Raw genomic sequence first — 22,243 nt, 5'->3', positions numbered from 1 at the left:
TTTTCACCATTTGTTTGAGTTCTTGAACTCCTTGAGGTGATTTGAGAAGAGATTTTCGGGGTAAAGTGTTGGGTAAGTGATTTTTGACCTAAAACCTTCCTTTTTCATTAAATATTTGATGATTTTAACTCCTAAATCTTAGTTTCAAACCCCAAAAATATTTGTTTCTTCTCTAATCCGAATTTAAGGAAAATAGTAATTGCTAACTCGTTTTGAGCTCTATTTTTATGGGGTTTTCAATGATGAGTTCCTTATTACCAGTAAAATGTGATTGTCTAATAAATTTCCAGATTTGACCCTTTTCAAAAATAATTAAGTTTTGGACTATTTTACCTCCGATTCCAAAACCTATCAATATGGGTGTCATTGGACTCCTTGTGATGTGTATGTTTCATTATTGATAGTGGATTGTCATTCCGGGCGTTGAATTCGAGAGTTGCTTGTCTGGTGGAGGTATTCTGGTGCGGTTTCTGCAATTGAGGTAGGTTTGGCTATCCTTCTTTGAGACTGAGATGGGGTAATTAGTCATTCATATGTTATAGATTTTGGAATGGGGTTGTAGTATGAGTTGAGAATGTTATATATATTGTGATGCCCATGGGGGGCTTATTTATTAATGTGTTGCCGTGTGGGGGTTTATTTGTATTACATAGCCCGTGTGGGGGCCTTATTTGTTATCTTATTTGCTTTGAGAGCATGTGATTCATGATTTGCCTATGAGAGAGGCTTGAGTATATTATTTGACTTGTGATGCCCGCATGAGGGGTTGAGTTGGGGATTTTGAGCATGCCTGAGTATTGAAATATTATTAAAAAGGGGGTGAATATTTAAATTGAAGTATTTCCTTCCCATTACTATTTATTGAGGGTGAATATCCTGCGTAGGTTAAGTTTTAAGAACTTTGAACCTTGTACTACATGTGAGTTGAATATTACTTCCATGCCATACATGTTTTGATGCATTCATCCCCATTTATCATGTCATGAAACATGAAAAGTTGAGAAATATGGAAATTCTTTTTGAGAAAGAAAATGAAACACCTTTAAAACCTTTGTATCTTGAGTCCCTAACCAAGGTAGTTTTACGGCAGGGTAGTGGATACATTGTGATCCCTTGACCACGAGGAGGCGGGAAGGATGGTGAGATATTGTGATTGAGGTATATGGTCTGCGAGAACCCCATGGGTCTTGCTTGGTAACACAGCTCGGTAGGTGTATACGACATGCTGTGAGATAGTCTTAATTCCACCATACCACCACATCATTGCATCCTCATATTGCATTGCATTGCATTGAAATCTGTACTGCTTGAATTATCTGGTTAATTGTGATTAAGAGCTGTTGTTATGGGATTAATTTATTTGCGCCATTCTATATAAATTGGCGGCACCCATGCCGGAGTGAGACTTTTCTGTATGAAGGTGGAAGCGTTCCTTAGTTTATTTCATAGCTTTGATTAATTCCTTATACTCAGTCGGCTAAAACCTACTGAGTACATGTGGATTGTACTCACCCCTACTTTTGTGTCCCTTTTTGATGTAGATACTAGTCAGGGTACCTCACGTGGCCGCTGATATTCTAGAGGATTGTGTACTCTCAGATTAGTGGTGAGGTTTCGGGATTCGGATCTTCACTAGTCTATCTTTATTTCTCAGTCTTTTGTATCATACAGAGACTTATGTTGTACCTTCAGAATCGAACCTTGTATTAGATGCTCTTTATACATGACACCAGGTTTTGGGATAATTTCATTGTTGTCCGTTTATTGTGTTTAATTGTGGCCTGACTTCCCTTTGGGAGTCTCGTATGGTTCTATTTTTGGGGGGCTTACACATCGGGATGGGATTTGGTATATGTGCCATCATGACCTCGATTTTTGGACCATGACAAATGTGGACAGGAAAGGGGTGGAACTTGCATCTTAGGGGGAACTTAAATGACTGGGAGACGGGAAATATAGAGGCCTTTCAAGACACAATGGCACAATTTAGTAATCTGGCTGATGGGGAAGATAAGGTTGTTTGGAAGATTGGCAGCACAGGGGTTTTCAGTGTCAATTCAGCTTATAAAGACCTCAATCATTCAAACGACAGGATGGAGCACTGGCCATGGCAGATGATCTGGAGAACTAAAATCCCATACAAGGTAAATTGCTTCACATGGCTGCTAGCCAAGGGAGCAGTGTTGGCACAAGAAAATTTGAGGAAGAGAAAGTTCCAACTATGTTCAAGGTGCTACTTATGTGAGGAACAAACAGAGACAGTCAACCATCTCTTTTTGCATAGCAAATGGACAGATCAACTGTAGAGAATATTTAGCAGTCTTAGAAAGATCACTCGGGTGAAACATAGAAACATAGCACAACTTGTAAGTTGCTGGATAAACGTGGGCAACACTACAGTAAAGAAAGAGATATGGAAGATTGTCTCAGCTTGCATATGGTGGACAGTGTGGAAAGAAAGAAACCAAAGGTGTTTTGAAAGCAAGAAGAACAATGTACAGACTTTTAAGATGAATTGTTTAGCTCTTTATTATTTTTGATGTAAACAAGTAGTATTAGTACAGACAGAAGATCTTTTTGATGTTTTAGACTATTTGTGACGAAAAGCACAAATAGAGTGTTAAGTTGTAATATGTTTTGAAAAGGGGACTACATTGATGTAGTATACCTGTGGTTATATAGAGGAAAAAGTTACCATTATCAAAAAAAATAATAGAAACACCAAATTTTTCCACCAGACTGCTAATGCTCACAAGAGATATAATCACATTGATCAAATGGTAGTACGTGAAGAGACTATAGTTGAGCCTAACAGAATCAAGAGGAAATCATATTTTCCACAAGAAGTTATACACAGAAGCTGAAGAATGGAGACCCACTGAAAATATAAGCAACCACCCAACAATCACAAATGTTGAAAAAGAGGCAAAGCCCTGGTCCTGATGGGTATACAATGGGATTCTATTTAAAATGTTGGGAGGTTCTAAAGAAAGACATAATGGAGGCGTTTCACAATTTTCATTCAAATGAAATGTTTGAAAAAAAATTTAATCCAACATACATTGCCCTGATTCCCAAGAAGACAGGGGCCAATAGACTTTCGAACTATTAGTTTGATTGGAAGCTTTTACAAGCTGATCTCGAAGGTCCTGACATAGAGATTGAAGAGGCTGGTGGACAAATTAGTGGACAAACAACAAATGGCTTACATTAAAGGAAGGCAGCTATGGATGCGGTGTTGATAGCAAATGAAGCAATTGACTCCAGAATCTCACAAGGAAAACCTGGCATTGTATGCAAACTTGATATTGAGAAAGCCTATGATCATGTCAACTGGGAGTTCATTCTTAGTATGTTGAGACACATTGGTTTCGGGGAGAAGTGGATCAACTGGATTAAATTTTGCATCTCCATTGTGAAATTCTCCATCCTTATTAATGGGGCTCCGGAAGTTTTGTTAAGTGCAAACAGAGGGATTAGTCAAGGGGATCCTTTATCCCCTTTTCTGTTTATCATAGCAATGGAGGGTCTAAACAATATGTTAAATATTACTAAGACAGGAGGAAGGATCCAGGGATTTGAAGTTGCCAAAGACAGTGGGAGCAGTTTAGAGATCACTCATCTTCAATATGCTGATGACAGTCTAATCTTTTGTGGTGTTGGTCTATTTTCAAGCCATTTCTGGTCTACATATAAACTGGAATATGAGTCACCTTTTTCCAATCAATTTGGTCCCTAATATGGAGCACCTATAACAGATTCTGGAAGGAGTGGTGGGTGCATTGCCATCATTATATCTTCGCATGCCTTTGAGAGCAAAGTCAAGATCCAAAGATATCTGGAACCCAATTTTGGAGAAATCTGAGAAGAAATTGTCCAGATGGAGATCACAGTATTTGTCACTAAGAGGTAGACTAACCTTGATAAACTCTGTCCTAGATGCTTTACCAACTTACATGTTGACCCTATTTCATATACCCTAAACAATGGTTCGAGGTTGGATGAAATCGGGAGAATTTTTTTGTGGCAGGGCAACAAGGAGAAGAAAGGATACCACCTGGTCAAATGGAAGAATATCATCGGAAGCAAAAGGCAAGGTGGATTAGGCATCAAGAACCTTAAGAACCAGGGCAAAGCTCTTAAGGTGAAATGGCTATGGAAATACCTACATGAGGCTCAAGCTTTATGGTGTAATGTCATTAAAAACAAGTATGGGGAGCTGGACAATTGGGTAACTAAAGAAGTAACTACCCCTTACAGTGTTAGTCTTTGGAGATCCATCAGGCTCTTCTGGCCATTCCTTAAAAATCAATCTACTATCAAGGTACACAATGGCAACAAGACTCTTTTTTGGTTAGACAAATGGATGGGATTTGATAGTTTACAAGGTTTATTTCCTGACATTTTTGCCTTGGCTCAACATCAACACAAGACAGTTGCTGAAAAGTGGACACAACAAGGCTGGGTTTTGGTCCTCAGAAGACATTTAAATGATTGGGAAATTCCAAGAGTGACTGAATTATACAAGTTTTTGGAGAACTTTCAAGGACTACAGAGAGGAGAGGATTTCTTGTGGTAGAATGGGCATAGCAAAGGCATATATAAGGTGAAAAAGGGATACAAGCTGACAAACCAAACTAGAGCTCAAATTATTAAGTGGCCTTGAAGCACATTTGGAAAGCCAAAGTGCCACACAAAGGGGCACGTTTCACTTGGCTTTTAGCTAATGAGGCTGTTTTGACCCTTGACAATGTGGCAAAGAGGGGAATTTCATTGTGCAACATATGTTCTTTATGTGGAAAGGAACAGTTAGACATCTCTTCCTACATTGTAAAGTCACTATCTAACTGTGGCAGATTTTTCTCAATCTCAGAGGCATCTGATGGATAATGCCGAGTAAGATTGATGATACTTTTTTCATTAGGGAAGAAGCTGGATTTGGAGCTAGAAACAGAGACAGATGGAGGATTATTCCTTCTTGCATATGGTGGACTATATGGAGAGAGAGGAATGACAGATGTTTTGAAAACAAGAGCAACAATGTGCAGGAGATTAAACTTAAATGTATTTTGTTATTCTGCTTTTGGTGTACAAATGTTTACTCTAATGAGACAGAGTCAATTCTAGATGTTTTAGGGTCCATCTAGAGTTAGGATCAATTATCTGGAAGTTTTTTTTTTGTTTTGTTTTTTACTTTCCTCTGTTGTAAATAAGGTTTCCTCCAGTACTACCTAAGTACTAATATCAATACAAATGTTACCAGTTTTCAAAAAAAAAAAAAAAAAAACTAGTTTTTATGCAATGATTTGACATCTTCTTGCCTTATTTACTGAGAGTTTCAGGTTGATTAGGTGCCAAGTATCACGTTTGACAGTATAAGAGGCAGTAATCAGCTCCAATTCATGGTCTGAGGCCCAAGGTTATTAATTATTATTAAAAAGCTCCAATCCACAGGCTGAGGCCCAATTCTAAAATCTACATAGTTGAGAAGAAGTCAAAAGACCGCAATATTTCATGATCAAAAGCTTTTCATTTTAAGTCACAACATCAGGATATGGAAGGACGAATCACTTAGCCTTACTCACTATAAAACTAAGAAAAAACCTTTGAGTCTAGATCATGGTCAGTAGCCCCACCAGGTCCTAGTGAAATCATCTCATGATAATACGAATGAACCATACCGTAAAAATGGCTACTCAAACAGTCATTCTTCCCTTTTCTGTCTAAACTCTTAAGTAGAATTTTTCATGGATCACTCTAGAAAAGGAGGACGTGGTTTATTTGGAACCATTTAATCAGAATTCCTATCGGATTTGTTTCATTAATCTGAATTGGGTTTAGTTATTATATGAGCAAACATTGTTAAGCGATAACGGCATAAGGTTTTCATGGAAGTCATTATTTTCAATCTAATTATTCAATAATTGCTTTTTAAAAAAATTATAATTGTTTGCTATTACGGAAACCAAACATGATCTTACCATTCATGGCCAACAGAATTACATAGAGGCAATAGTATCGTAGAGCTGTTGATGCTTCTCCATCACTCCACTTGCGACCATACAGAAACCTAATGAGAGAGTAGGAGTAGCTAGGACCAAAGGCCATGACTACCAAACCTAAAAGAAAAGCAGTTTTGAGAATGATGGTTAGCTATTTAGAATCTCAATTTGTTTTAAGCACAACAACAACAACAAAAACAACAACACACGCAGTGAAATCCCACAAGTGGGGTCTGGAGAGGGTAGGATGTACACAGACCTTACCACTACCTCATGGAGATAGAGAGGTTGTTTCCGAATTTTGTTTTGTTTTAAGCACCTAATAGCTAAAATGAAATAAAAATACATGGATACAAGCAGAGAGTGAAACATATTGTGTGTCAGTTTATTATTTGAAACACATATGAAATAAAATAAAATTGAAGCATAGGGTAAAGATGCTGACACATCCAAGCAAAATGAACATATATTGAAACTTCTCATTTCAATGGCAGCCAGAAAACCAGTTTGCTACACCTTTTTAAAGTCTTAGTAAGCCATAACATCCCTTCTTTATCCCAAAAAAAGGGTCATAACATCCCAAATGCTGAGTGTAACGCACATAAGCCTCTATCTTTTGAGGCTTTCAAGTACTTTTTTCATAGGTAGATTGTGAATATGTAACCACAGTAGACATGTGCCCAAAAATACAAGTTCTCCTAATTTTAACTCAGGTCTAGCTTCAGGATTTAGTAGTCCATTCCACTAGCGCAAAAGGCCACTTCGGTAATGAAGGCACATGTTTAATTAATTCATAAAAATTGTCTAATTAATTTAAATCTCTCTGTTTGCATAAATAAGTGCCCAAGTAATATGCTTTACTCTATATAACTTGTCCTTCAAACACCTCATATTTCTCTTTCCAGATCACCCATATGATGCAAAATGGAGAAATGTTCCACGGTTTCTTGCCCATATCATACGGGATTGTGTAAAGAACAGTAATTAACAAGGCAAAGAGAGGGCATGATAGTGACTTCATATAGTTCTCTTTATTCTTACTCTTATTTTGAAGTAGTACTCACATTCGAAAAACAAGGTTATTCCTGTAAGAAAATATATCACATGCTGTATAATTTGTCAGAAAGTCAATGATCAGCACCCAGAATGTTTAACAGTAGAATAAGTTCCAAAAAAGGACCTCATTGGTAAAACTGGATCTGAGAATTTCAACCAATGTTTGCTAAGAGAACAGATCTGAAAAGATTAGGACTTGGCTCAACTACTAGAAGATGAACATTCATTTCTTATTTTACTCATTCAGTAACAAGTTCCTAATTTTATGACCCAGTAGGATATTAGTAGAAGTAGGTAACCACCAGTCTATCTCTATAGAAAGAAAAGTTTTAAAGATATATTTCTTTTGAAGTAATATTGAAGCAAGTTCAGTTATGAAAGAATGTCAGAGTCACCTATTAGCAAAACAAGTTTCAACGCCTCGGTCAAACTTTTTCCCAGTTTCTTTTGCTTCTGTGTCTGATCACCTGTCAAAACAGTGAAACAGTTTAGGTATCAAATTGCCACTTCAAATTGAATGAACAGAACAGAATAGACATGAAGTTTAATTTTTTATTATAGCTTTGCAGTAGTGACAAACACCAAAAATGCAATAGCAGAAATGAGATTAAGTAAATGGTTGTTGTTAAAGAAATGGACCTTGGGCCTAACTCAACCCTAAATGCTAGCTCATGAGGGGAGGATAGTCCAAGACCATATAAGGAGACCAAGGACCCTTTATCCACCGATGTGGGACTCCAACCCTCACAACTGGGGGGCCCAACATCGGAAATAATGAATTGTGTTGGGCCTGACTCTGATACCATGTTAAAGAAATGAACCTTGGGCCTAACTTAACCCCAAAACTAGCTCCTGAGGGGAGGATTGTCCAAGACTATATAAGGAGACCAAGGTCCCCTTATCCCACCGATGTAAGACTCCAACAGTTGCAAGTTTGGATATCAAGCTGTAAGTCATGGATGGAATATAGCTACTCATCGGGTTTTGGTGCACTAAATCAGCACTCTAGGAAAATACAGTGTTATTTCTCTCATCAATTCAAAGAAGCTTTTTAGAGAAAAACAAGGGGAAAAGATGGCATTTTGCCTTTTGCTATCAAAGGCACTTTCTCTTCTTATACCAGTTGTTTGAATAGATTAAGCTTGTTTTTGAGAATAGTAACTGTGTATTATATCCAAAACCAGTACTTAGGTAGTACTAGAGAGATTAAGATTGGAGACCTATAGATCGAGATACTGGAAGAGTTAGTCTGACAAGTGCAGAATACAATTGATGTTAAAAGATAACTGGGTTCATGGAAGTAATAGATCAGGCAAAATCCTGTCAAAGAAATAAACACACCAAGTAGCATCAGAAAATAATCAAAAGAAATAGTGCATGCAGATGGTTAAGGTTAAAGAAAAAGATAAGCTCATTTTCTATTTCTTAGCTTCTGTTCAAAATCGAAATGTAAGACATGCTGACAACTAGTAAATACCAGTATAACTTTGGTTTAAAAGAATAAAAGTATTTTTAATAGGCATCGTAGATGAAACACTATTCTATCTGTATCTTGTCTTTGAACTTTCTTAGAAGCCAATCAACAATCGTGTTAAGAACAGGTTCTGCTTGGGCAAAAAGTGTCATTTCCCTGTTTGGTAAGGAAAAGTGAATGTAGATTGGAAAGAGGAATTATCTCTTTTACTTCCCTTGTAATTGTGTCATAATTTATGAGGAATAATCCTACTAAGGAAGTAAATTGATGAACTTCCCTCTCCTTACCCCTCCCTCCTTTCGAAACCAAATTAGCATTACTCACCAAGGTAACAACTATTTAGAAAAACATACAAATTGAAAAAATAAGATGATTACGACCAACAAGAGTCCTAAAAGGAAGGCGAGATAAACCTGATGCAGACCTTGCAAATGTAGTATATGAACTTTCTTCAAATGGGAGAAACACCAGCCTAACCACTAAGCTGCCTGAAAAATCAATTATATGTTTGTATCTGGTAAAAATATGACACATTTAAGCAAAATATGCTGCTTTGTTAAGAAAGGCAGTAAGTAGAAGCCAGAATAACTAACTAAAATACCTAGTTTATCTACAAGCCCATATACTGCTTGGTTATATGGTGTGTCCAACCATACAAGAACCAATTTTTCTCCTTCTTGAAGAATCAACTTGCGGAAAGATTGAAAGGTAAACAACATACACATTTTTGAAAGTTGCTCATCAATGCCTCCACTTCCTACACTAAAAGGATATTAACTGTCAACTAAAATAATGGTAGAGCACAAACATTCTAATAGAACTGTCAACATAAAAGGAAAGTGCAGAGAGATTTTGTAAACATAAACAAAGTTAAACAACTGATAACACCAAACCAAAGGCTGGCTTTGTAAAGCCCCCACAAGTTTCTAGATTTAATTGGGACCAATTTTGAATGTAAATGAAGTTATTGAAGTGAATCAGAGGCATGTGGACCCACATAAAGGTGTAGGAACATGGTTCATATATCAAAGTAGTAGTCTTTGAATTTTAGTCTCAATGCTTCAAACTGTTCAGCACTTGAAGTTATATAGATAAAGTAATGCGCGATTTAGTGAACAACATACTTCGGGAAATGCAGCGCAGATTTGCCATTGCAGCGCACGCTCAGCAGAGACACTGCCAATTGTGGTACAGATTTGCACTGCAGCACAGAAGTGTGGCTTGTGAGCCACGATGCAGGCTGGTCCAGGTTTAAGTATAAAAGAATGGGAAGAAAGAAATTGGTACCATTCTTTTAAAGATGACATTTTCTCTCGACCCCAAGTAATTCAAGGTTTCTCCTACTACCAAAGGTAAGTTTCTAAATCGTTTAAAGTTAAATTACTACTCTCAAACTATGATTCGAACAGGACTTCATCTTGAACTAGATTCCCAACAAGCATTCAGGAACAAGTTAGGATTCAATTGAGAACTTTGCAACCCAACTTCTACTATGATTCTTAGAAAAAAAATATTTATAGAATTCATTCGTAGGAACCACCACAAAAACCTAGGATGACTATTATCCTGTTTGGATTGACTTATTTTTAAGCAGCTTATAAGTTGAAAACTGCTTATAAGTTTTTAAAAAAAAAGTAGGTGCAGGCCAACTTTTTTTTTTTGACTTATAAGCTGTTTTCAACTTATAAACTGCTTAAAATAAGTTCATCCAAATAAACCCAACTATTTATTGGGACTTATTTTAAGCACAAAATGACTTTAAGTTGGTCAGTCAAACACTCAAAAAAAGCTGAAAACAACTTATAAGCAGCTTATAAGCCAATCCAAACGGCCTTTATGAACACTAAAAACTTGGAAAATCCATCCAAGGGTTTCTAAATTGGGAAAAGTATGAAAGTTTAGAATTGATTCTTAAATTGATTGTGTAGAAGTGATATGGTGAATTGAGCCATTCAGAGTGGAGTAAACGGTTGCTCTAAAAAATGGAAGGAATAGAGGAGAGTTGAGACAATGATTTTACTATAGTTGTCTTCTAACAAAAATCATGTCACATATTGTAGTTAAATTGTATAAAGGGCAGCCCGGTGCACTAAAGCTCCCGCTATGCGCGGGGTCCGGGGAAGGGCCTGACCACAAGGGTCTATTGTAGTTAAATTGTATAGAAAGCTAATATGGATTTTGGTTGGAGCAGCGGGCTCACATTATCCATTAGAATTGCAGAAAAGTGTTTAGATGATTATCCTGTTTATACTTCCAAGTAACCGTTCCATCATTGCATTTCATGACTTGCATACCTTTTCAGATATAATGAAATGATGAAGTTTTTCTTTCATATGATTTGATAGAACTATAGTTTGATAAGAATTATGAACAAATATTGCTGACTTGAATTACATGATTATAGAACTGTTCAAAACTATTTTTGAGTGTCCCTAGATCTCTGAGAGAGATTAGTAGCCTTTGGTGGGTTATGATACCTTGGAACTACTCGTGCCATGTAGGTGAATAGTGTATAGTTGAATTAAGAACAAATATTGCTGACTTGAATTACATGATTATAGAACTGTTCAAAACTATTTTTGAGAGTCCCTAGATCTCTGAGAGAGATTAGTAGCCTTTGGTGGGTTATGATCCCTCGGAACTACTCGTGCCATGTAGGTGAATAGTGTATAGTTGATCCTGACACTACAAAGAATAGCCCTAGTAAAGCATAACAAGGCGAGCATGTTAGAATCTTGAATTGTGTGTCACCAGAAGGATAGAGCCTAGACGATCAGGCTAGGATCATCCTTGATTTATACAGAACAAGAAATATGTCAAAATCCTTGAAACTCCCCAGAAAAAAAAGTAGAGAGATTTTCATAAAAAGAAAATAAGTTTTTCAATAAAATGAAATATGAGTTGTTTATCTCAATTCTTCATGAGAAGCTTCATTTAGAATTATATCATGTCATGCATTCATACTTCTTTCAGAGTCTTGTTCCAGCTATAGTGGGAGGATTTTTTTACTCACCGAGCACCATTGTGGTGTACAGACGTTCCTTTGTTTTCTTGGAACCTACATTGACTTATATCAACATAAGCACAAGTTATTTAGACGGGCAGGCTACAAGTTAGTTGCACCTCCCATTTCAACAAATTCTTGCTAGGCTCCATTTTTCCCAGACTATAGAGTTCATTGCATTTGACTTCAACTTTTACTTTTATTTATTTTAGTTGAGGATTAGCTGGTGAGCTATGGTCTGAGCAATCCACCTAGATTCTTTAGAGACTTCATAGATGTAGTTGAGTCAAAGATTTAGAGTTCAGATGTAATCAAGTTTTCCTCCAGATATTTGATTTTACAGATGGTTTATGCTAAATGTTTTCAGAATGTTTCTCTAAACTTTAAGAAAGATATTTTCTTTTGGTTTTACATGTTGAACTGCTTGATAGAATAGAAAGAAAAGATTAGAAGGTTTGCTAGGCCAAGTTAAAGCACCAAGTGTCAGTTACAACTAGGTCAGGAATCGGGTCATGGCAGGCTTCCAATTATTCCTTCATATTTATTGCAGCGACATTCCCAACCACCGCTACTTCCAAAAAGGGGGAAAGAAGAAAAGAAGGAAAAAGCTCCATTCTCATAAAAAAACTTCACTTGTTTTCTTTAGGACCAATACAGATGCATTATGTGTGTCTACTCACATCTCTCTCTCTCTCTCTCTCTCTCTCTCTCTCTCTCTCTCTCCAGGTGATTCCGTACTTCGTCTGTAATTTTTCTATAAGCACCTCCTTGCGCCTTACTTTGTGTGGAAAAAAATCATCATTTATCAAGAAATATGAAATGTATAACATATATGTGAGCCAATAGAGAGGATTAGAACTCTTACCTAAAAGGGAAGAGATCAGAACTGTTATACACGTGAAAAAGAAGAAAGTAGCCCCAGTAGCCAAAGAACACACAAGCTCCAAATGCGACTTGTGACAATGCAAATATAATTGCTTTCTCCTGAAAGTAAGAAATTCTAATCTTCAATCCTGAACAGGTATACTACGCCATTGACAACAACAGAGTCCATCTTTTGCATAAACAATTTAAGACAGTAATTCATGTTACAAATGAACATGATTAAGAGCAGCTAACAGTAAACTAACTTAAACTTTCAGTAAATAAAGATACATTAAAACAAAAAACTAAAAGAGTAAACAATGCAGATGTTGTAGTTTACCATGCCAGGTAGATTCACAATGAGGATGTAAGTAGTTATACAACGTGAAAGGGTAGCTACACTTTCAACTACTAGACGCAACTTGAGGAGAAGCAAATTCTGGGATAAGATGTAAAAGGGTTCAGCCAGTAGCTCCAGTATACACGCAAAACCTGCTCGGTGGAAATAAAATTCCAACCAAAATAAAAATGTCAAACAACAGAATTTTTAGTTACCAAAAAATCACAAAATCAAATTAAGGGGAAGGTCATAAGTCGGATACATGCTACTATCAATTCTCAAACCTCAAACCAGATGTAGGCAGAAGAAATGGTTCTAAGCAGGTCAGGATGATGTTAAAAATCACATCAAAGCCAAAGACATACAGCCAATGAACTGATTAAAAAAATGCACACACCCAATAAATAACGATTTCAGAAGGGTCTAGATCCAAACTCTCACCAGTGATGGTTCAAAAGCCAAAAAAAGATGCAACCATATAAACAGAATCAATTTTTTTTTTTGAGATAAGTAACCATGGAAAGCTGAGTTTTCCTTTCTCACATCGATAAGCAGCTTGTACAATTAGCACAAAACACAATGCTTTATAAGACTGTATATCAAAGTTTAAGCTCACCATTTATCCATATAGCCTGTGCAAATTGACTAGAATAACTTAGTTCTTGCCACCATAAAACAAAAATACATCCTGCAAATGTGATAATTATTCCCAAAGGAAGAGTCATCCATGCTACTTTCAAGAGTTTTGCTGCATTTCCTCTCCCTGAAGATCCATCACTGCAATTTAAACACAGTGACATTCTTAAACATTAGACGCATAACCAAAAAGATATTTGCAATGAGATTCACTGAGCAGATGTAAAATGGCAGAAACAGAACAAAAAAGAACCTACATGTACTCATCACAATGTTAAACCAGGGAAATAAACCCTCTATTTGCTCAATTTTAGGATCTGTGAGCTATTTGGAGTTGATATTAGGAGAGCCATCCAAACGTTCAAAAAACTGACACTTAGTTTCCCAAAATATTGTATTCTTTTTTCCTTCCTCGCATAATTGTTCTGAGAACTCAAAACCATAGCCAGCCTATTTGCTCTTGTCTGTGTCAGAGACCTCTAAAAATCTTTTCACATACTTATCCATGTTGTCACAGAAAGAATTAGTCTTTCTCCAGACAGGACTTTTTACATTTTTTATGTCGATGCTGAGAAAAGCAGTGGATTTTGTGTAGAATTTAGGAAAATCTGAAAAATGCAAAAGTGGATGATTTTACAGACCTTCTGAGCTATTTGCAGATTAAATGAAAATCCTTGATAATACACCTGCCTAGTTCTTTTTTTTTTTTTGACAATGGTAACAGTTTCTGTATCTATTATAAACCAAAACAGTGCATAGGTTGCACTTAAACCATATTTACAAGAGTATTCTATGATCTACTGTCTTGTGACTATAGAGAATCTAAAACATCAATGATAGAGACAGTACATCTGCCTAGTTCTTTTAATAAGTACAAATAAAATACGTCTTCTTAAAAGAAGTTAAAATAACAAGCATCATTAGGTATGATGTGAATCACATAAAACAGACACGACAAAAGTATAAAAACACGTCTTATTAACTATGACCATTCAACTTGAAGAAAATATATGCTTACTACATGAGATAAATAGTGAACTCTTTAATCTCAATAATGAGACAGAGTTGCGACATGTTTCCACTGATTGATAATTTTATCTATTGAAGCTAAAAGAAGTTGTGAAATGAAATGCGAACAACAAAACTAAATGTGGCATCATAGTAAATATCCAATAGTACCTATAAATGTCTGCCCTCATGCATGCTCGTCTGAAGCCTTCTCGACTAAGAAAAAGCACACAAGTAATGAACAAGTGAAATTGTACAGCATACAACTGCATGATTTACCAACAAGATGTTAGACATTTTCCGGTACATAAAACCAAGAAATCAGGTTGAAAAGTATAATAAAGCAGCTGAGTTGATAAAACAACTTAAGGAACTCAAATCACCACAAAAATCAAAGAAATAATGGTTAATCCATATGGTACATGTAAATGTTGTGACGTCTAGTTTACAACCAGTCAGCCACAAAAGTTTATACTAGTGAAGCCGGGGTAGGAGTGGATAGGAAAGGGAATGTAGTTATGGATTTTCCAAGAAAGTTAGAAGCACGTTCTCCCGTGAAGAGGACACCATGTTTAACCAGAAACAACTAGTGTTAGGCATGTCTTGTTAGTCCATGTTCTTCTGCCCACTACCATTTTCCTTCCATCAGGTGTGGAGCTTGTTCAACAAAGAGGTATATTTCATGCCTTTTCCCCTTCTTATATTTTCCTGGGATGCGAGTGTCAAGTAGACACTTTTAAAGGACATCGCATATCAACTGTCTGTGTCATCTTTTTTTAAGAAAGTTTTCTGCTTGTTGGTGCTACATAGCCAGCAAAGGTAGCTCCAAGTTTTAGGCCTCTTAGGCTGTAATTGTCTTTAACACATACCTCGAACTTGTAGTTCATTGTGAGATTTTGAAACCGAGGAAGTATGTCTTTTATGCCCTACTGTCTTTATTTGACTATATGATGCTTCAACTGCAGTTGCCTCTAAACACAAAGGTACCTCCAAATTGGGTCAAAGTGAACAGTACTAAGAAAACAATACGTTATCATCTACCAGAAGTATTAGTGGCCTTAGATGAGTTAGCATCGGAAAATGAGCAGCTCACTTCCATTTGGCAAGCTGCATGGAATAATTTTCTGATGGGATTTGGTGGATACTTTGCCGAGTTCCAAGCTGTTGTGCAAGCCCTGGCTTCATTGGATTGTCTAAATTCTCTTGCCATTCTTTTGAGGAATAAGGTCAAAGATTACGTTCTTCCCCTTTGTTACTTCTACTTGCTTTATTGGATGTACATAGTCCTTTATTGTTTGTTCCAGAATTATGTCCGTCCGCTCTTTGTGGAAGATGATGAGGCTGTTCAGATACATATTCTCTGGTCGTCACCGGTATGTGCTAAAAACATAGTTCATGAAAGTTTTTCTATTTTAAGACTTCATATATTACAGTTTAACTTCTGTTGTTACAGTGAAGGTAACTTCCTTAAGCTATTTAAATGACAAAGACCGCAGACCTAATCCTGGTATTTAAATGGAGAAGGGTAGAGTCATAGAGGGGATGGCCCATTATTCCACCGAGTTATGAACCATGCATCGGCCAGTCCTCTGGAATTTTCTGGTCATACAAAGATGACAAGAGGCCAAAGGGGAAAAGAAACAACAAAAAACCTCCGGAAGAACAGGTGAGAGAGCTCTTCCCACTCTTCAATCCAGCTAATTTAGTTGACAGATCCCTATTTTCTTTCTGTCCATGGAGATGCAGAGGTTGCTATCTTTTATAATTCAAGTTAACAGCAAATTAGTAGTGGTAATACCTAAATAAACTCAATGTGGAATCTATCTGACAGACTATTACATACTTTAACTACTATTTTAGAATATGGCTGAGGTACTAACTCATATATATGACCAATTCATACTTTCTTTTGTTCAGCTTTGATCACCTGGCTGCTAGTGACCACAAAATTCTATTCAAATTTAATATGAAACACCACAAAATGAAAAACAGTTTCCCTTTTCTATCATTACCTATAGTAATATTTCCAAATGTTGTATCCTCACCCCAAGAAGAGTACAACAAGTGAGACGAAACAACTGCAAACCAACTTATTGATAAATATGCACTTAAAAATTGATATGCAGATACATAAAACAATAAAAACAACATAGCCTCAATCACGAACTTGGGGCTACTTATATGAATCCTTTATATGCATTCTTTTTCTAAGATTAGCATTGAGAACCCTGACTATCAGCACAGATATCAGGTAACCATATCTACTAAAGTTTAACCAGATTGGGAACAAAATCAACTAGCAAGGATCAGGGTTCACCAAATTCATTAACTGCTATCTCCTATCTTTAGCATGATTTCTTCATTACTGTTCCATACTTGAGTTTGATGTGTCTTGCTTGAGCCGAGGGTCTACTCGAAACAACCTCTCTACCTTCACAAGGTAGGGGTAAGGTTGCATACACACCACCCTCCTCATACCCCACCTGTGAGATTACACTTGGTTTGTTGTTGTTGATGCTATGCTACACCTTGGGAGCTGAATCCTCTACATTAACTCCACCTTTCTTGGGCTCATTTCATTCCAATGCTCACTAATTCGTCATTGAAATTTTTGAAACAACTTCTGATTGGATCACATACTATATAGAAAGATGATAATTATTGGATAATTGTGGTTTCCGGGACAGACTAAATCTACGGGATACTTGTCATCTCCCATCAGCAAACAAGTACAAGCTATCTCTATCAACCGAGGAGGCTAGGACAAATGAAAAAAAATCACTTAATTTGAACCTGATACCACATGATTCTCAATTCACTTCATGAGACCTCTTAATTACTGAAAATTATTATTTTCTTAAAAAAAAACGGAAATGATATAGAACAAGGATTAAAATAGAAGATTACCGCATAATCTTCTTCAGTTAGGTGCCGAACAATCCATGAGTTGAATATGAACGGTATTCCCCTTGATAAAAATTGAGTAGCTACAAGTATAACACATTAATGAGAACAAACTACACGAAGAAAATATAAAATTGAATAAAGAAAAACTGAGAAGCTAAGCAACTGACCGAGCAAGTACTTGAATGTGTGAGATAGATTCCCCGGACGGTCACCATCTTCACTTGATTTTGACATTGCTTAAACTAATTTCTCTTCTCTATCAATGGCGTCGATTGATCGAACAAGTAAAGAAGAACATGAATGCAATTGGGTTTATTGGGTTGTTTACGGCCCGCTCTTACGTTACAGCTTGTTTGGATGGTTGTCTAAGATATCCGCTTTTCTTTAATTATGATTTGAATTATTTTTTAATTATATAATATGATATAATTTGACTTCATTTTATAACACAAAAGTCTTACTTTTTGAAATCATCAATTTAATGATATTTTATTATTTACTTTTTTATTATTATTATACTTTTATTTAACTTTAAATAATTTTAATTTATTTTTTATTTTTTATTTTTTATTAAACATTACCTTAATATATCTACTATTTTCATCATCATATTATTCATTTTTCTCTGCAGTAATTTTTGAGGCTTTTATGAAATACAAGTGCGACTCCTCTCTTTACACCAGTAGTACAAATGAAACATAAAATATTTTAATACTTAAAGGTTTTAGTATTCTACAATAATCTCATGTTTCTTCAATCCAATTAAGATAAAAGAAACCCACTCCAGCTACCGTCCACTCTTTGCCTCTCTTTTCTAGTCTCCAACTTGAATTACATCATCCACAGTCTCAACAAAACCCATGGAATGTTGGACATAGCGAACCACAGTCCCGATCTGCGAGGTAAAGCTATAATAACAAGCTGAGCTGGTTTTGTCGTTTCTGTAGTTCTTACTACATATGCAATTCATAACAATTTTTCTTTTTTCTAAGATTAGAGATGGAAAATAATAAATTTAATATTTATAATAATTAAAGGCATTTTCATAAATTTATCAGTTATGATACAGTTAGAGGCGGATTCGGGATTTAGAATCTCTGGTGTCACGCTACTTTGAACAATAATGTATGGCAAAAACTCCAGCATAGAGCAAGATAATACTTGATATTTATTAGCAAATTTACATACAAAATTCAAACTTATTCTATTGGTTTAGTTAAGATTTTACTTACAAGAGGTTTAGGATTCTAATCTACTTATTCACAATTCTTTTTACAATAAATTAGCTAACGATATTTTGCATGATCATTAGCTAACGATGTTTTGCATGATAAAAAAAAGTTTAAAGAAAATACAAACTCGAACTTACATTCATATGGTGTTAAACCTGAGCTTTAACCACTAACACCACAAGACTCGTTATTTCTAAGAGTGTCACATTTAATATTTATACTTTCTTTATAAATATATACATAAATATACATGTATATACATATTTTTAACCAAAACCACAGGGTGGAGTGGCACACCCTATCATCAACATAGATCCGCCCCTAGATACAGTACTATACAGTTAAATCAAACAACAAAATTATCATTAAACAATAGCAAATTATACAATCTATCCAAAAATAGTATTGTATTGTACTGTATAATACCATACCATATAGTATCATACACTATGAACCATGAAACATCACCAGCCAAACAGAGTGTAAATGATATGGACTTGAACCGGGTTTATTCGGAGGAATTGTATTGATGTATGGTGCAGTCAGTCATGGTGGAACTGCTTAATCGGAAATCTCAATTTGAATCTTCGGTATAAAGAAAATTTTGTTGGGAGCTCAAAATAGATTTTGTAATGCATAATTCTAATTTAATCAAGACTCTAATATAAATATAAACTATCCGACAAGAAATTTTAAAAAAAAAAAGAAGGTGAAAGTGAGAGAAAATGAGATCTCTTATAAAAAATTTTTATAAATAATCTACAAAAATAATTTATTATGGATAGTGACATTGTGTTGTTACCTAATTTTGACCATCTCATTTTATTTATTTTGTCCCGTATCATTCTTAGGACAGTTTGAGATTCAAGATAAGATGAAATATCTCATAATTTAGTTAATGGTATAAATTTATCCTATATGAACAAGTCACTAATCTAATTGAATTAGATGATAATTGTTGAAAATCTTTCATTGAATATTTGATGTAATGAATTCTTGAAAGTTTAGACATATCAAAACATTGTCCCTAAGAATATTTGTGATTTTTTTTAAATCTGATTCATTTCATTTGAAAACACCTGTAATATTGATAATAAATAAATAAAATAATAGTTACTGTAAAAATTCAATAACAAACTTGAATGAGATTTATCTTCGAGTAATTCAATCTTAATGACAAAATAATTATTTTATAAGAAAATTCTTTTTCTCAATTCCAAATCAAGTATCAGGTGTCCCTAGGATTGAAACACAAAATACAAAACTTGAGAATATTGTAGTAATGTCTTTGAGATATTGTAAGGTCATATTATTTAAAACTAAATTTCTTCATTCCTTTTCATTATTTTTTTCATTAGTATTAGTTTCTTCAAAGTCTTGTCAATTATGCTCTCTATTACATCCTTCTGAAAGGTTCAAACCAAATTCAGCAACAAATCAAACACTCTATCAACAATATATATTTTTATTAGTTGTATTGAATAGTATCAATTGAAATTCTTCCTTATTAATTAAATAGTTATTAATCATTGCGATACTAATTTTATTAAAAAACTCATAAAAAACTTTAATCTCACTGACGCTAAAAACTGTCTCTCATGCAAGAATCTAAGCATCGTCGAATTTCCTAATTGTTAAGAACCTATGTACATGGTAGAGTCATGAGTTAAAACCGCAAAATAAGAAGAAGCTCATTAACCTTTTTTTTTCTCCCAACTCTATTATGTATTCTTTTACCAAGGTATTTGACTCTTTTCATATATAAATTGAAGAACTATTGTCCAAAATAAATTAGGACACTTTTACTTTCTTTTTTCTTTTTATAATTTTATTCTGACTGTTAATTAATCAATATTTAAGGAATATTTTAGTCGATTAACATCTAACAAAAGTTATTCATACTTTTATAGATAATCAAACAATTTCACATACAAGATTTGTGCCAATATCTCTTAATTCCTTATTTAGATCAAATTTTATAAAATATTATGTATAAATATGTTTTCATTCGATATATTTTGTAAATCAAGAAATATACTAGTTTGGAAAGATAAAACTCTAATCAAGCCAACTAGATAAAACTCTAATTAAGTCAACTTTCTTTCAGTTAGCTAGATCAAGACGAACAGAGAAATGACAATTGAAATTAGAACTAGAAAAATTAATACAGGAAATAAAGATGTTTCTTAAAAAAGGAGGAAATTCAAAAATTGATCATAATTTCTCTCCCCTTAAAGAATACTCTCTTCATCTCATATTATATGTGTTTTTCTTTGACACATCTTTTAAGAAAACATCAATTAAGAGAAAATTTTAACTATTTTACCCTCTATTTTATCTTAAAATATAATCATTTTTTATTAAATATTTATTTTATTAAAATATTTATAATTTTCGAGAAAAATTACTATTAAGAAAAAAATAACTTATTTTATTTTAAATTTTTAAAGTGACAATTAATCTGAGACAACAACGACGACGACAACAACAACCCAGTGAAATTCCACAACGTGGGGTCTGAGAGGGTAAATTGTACGCAGATCTTACTCCTACCAAGGTAGGACGGCTGTTTCCGGGAGACCCTCGGCTCAATAAAGCATAAAAAGACGTTAGATAAGGCTAAGAAGTCAAGAGGTTAATAAGTTCAAAGCGATATGATAAGGCAAATAACGGGGGCGCTATAAATAAAATAGAGTAATCAAAGTACGGAAAATACGAAAAGTACTGAAAGTAATAGATAATAGCAGACATCGGAGAACAAGAAATTATAGTTTGCTAAAGCATCTACTAATACGATAGAATACAGTGACTATGTACTAGCCTTCTACCCTAATGTGAGTCCTCCACACCCTCCTATCTAAGGTCATGTCCTCGGTCAGCTGCAGCTGCGCCATGTCCTGTCTAATCACCTCTCCCCAATATTTTTTCGGCCTACCCCTACCTCTTCTGAAACCATCCACGACCAATCTCTTACACCTCCGCACTGGGGCATCTGGGTCTCTCCTCTTCACATGCCCAAACCATCTCAGTCGCATTTCCCGCATCTTGTCTTCCACCGAGGCCACTCCTACCTTGTCCCAAATAGCCTCGTTCCTAATTCTGTCACTCCTGGTATGCCCACACATCCATCTCAACATTTTTATCTCGGCAACTTTCATCTTTTGAACGTGGGAGACCTTAACTGGCCAATACTCCGCCCCATATAACATAGCCGGTCTAACCACCACTTTGTAGAACTTGCCCTTAAGTTGTGGTGGCAGCCTCTTGTCACATAGCACACCGGAAAAGAGCCTCCATTTCATCCACCCTGCCCCAATACGGTGTGTGACATCCTTGTCAATCTCCCTGCTGTCTTGCATGATAGAACCAAGGTACTTGAAACTACTTTTCTTTTGGATGGCCTGGTCTCCAAGCCTAACTTCCGCGCCAACCTCTTGAAGAATCTCACTAAACTTGCACTCTATGTACTCTATCTTGGTCCTACTCAGCTTAAACCCTTTAGACTCCAAGGTATGTCTCCAATCCTCCAGCTTAGCGTTAACTCTACTATGAGTCTCATCGATCAGGACTATGTCGTCCGCGAAAAGCATACACCATGACACCTCACCTTGAATTTGTCGCGTCAATTCATCCATCACCAAGGCAAATAAAAATGGACTGAGAGTTGATCCTTGATGCAACCCCATCACAACTGGGAAGTACTCTGAGTCCCCTCCTACT

General features: G+C 35.4%; 1 protein-coding gene across 2 annotated transcripts in view; it reads right to left on the bottom strand.

The window, feature by feature from the left end:
• LOC129880811 (uncharacterized) overlaps window positions 1-17,669 on the bottom strand; it is a 29,245-nt gene extending 11,576 nt beyond the window's left edge. For both annotated transcript variants that reach the window (XM_055955014.1, XM_055955013.1), the window contains exons 1-10: window positions 17,459-17,669; window positions 17,292-17,371; window positions 14,556-14,650; window positions 13,357-13,517; window positions 12,741-12,892; window positions 12,402-12,520; window positions 9,134-9,294; window positions 8,946-9,020; window positions 7,454-7,525; window positions 5,982-6,119 (exon numbers count right to left, since the gene is read on the bottom strand). In XM_055955014.1, the coding sequence (XP_055810989.1) occupies window positions 5,982-6,119; window positions 7,454-7,525; window positions 8,946-9,020; window positions 9,134-9,294; window positions 12,402-12,520; window positions 12,741-12,892; window positions 13,357-13,517; window positions 14,556-14,650; window positions 17,292-17,371; window positions 17,459-17,525 (1,120 nt within the window). In that variant the 5' untranslated portion in view covers window positions 17,526-17,669. The remainder of the gene's footprint in view (window positions 1-5,981; window positions 6,120-7,453; window positions 7,526-8,945; window positions 9,021-9,133; window positions 9,295-12,401; window positions 12,521-12,740; window positions 12,893-13,356; window positions 13,518-14,555; window positions 14,651-17,291; window positions 17,372-17,458) is intronic.
• Between the last annotated feature and the right edge of the window lie 4,574 nt (window positions 17,670-22,243).

The sequence above is a fragment of the Solanum dulcamara genome, chromosome 2 (assembly GCF_947179165.1).
Source record: "Solanum dulcamara chromosome 2, daSolDulc1.2, whole genome shotgun sequence".
NCBI lineage: Eukaryota > Viridiplantae > Streptophyta > Magnoliopsida > Solanales > Solanaceae > Solanum > Solanum dulcamara.
Note: the sequence above shows the minus strand (reverse complement) of the source record. Positions and strands in the feature narration are given on the sequence as shown.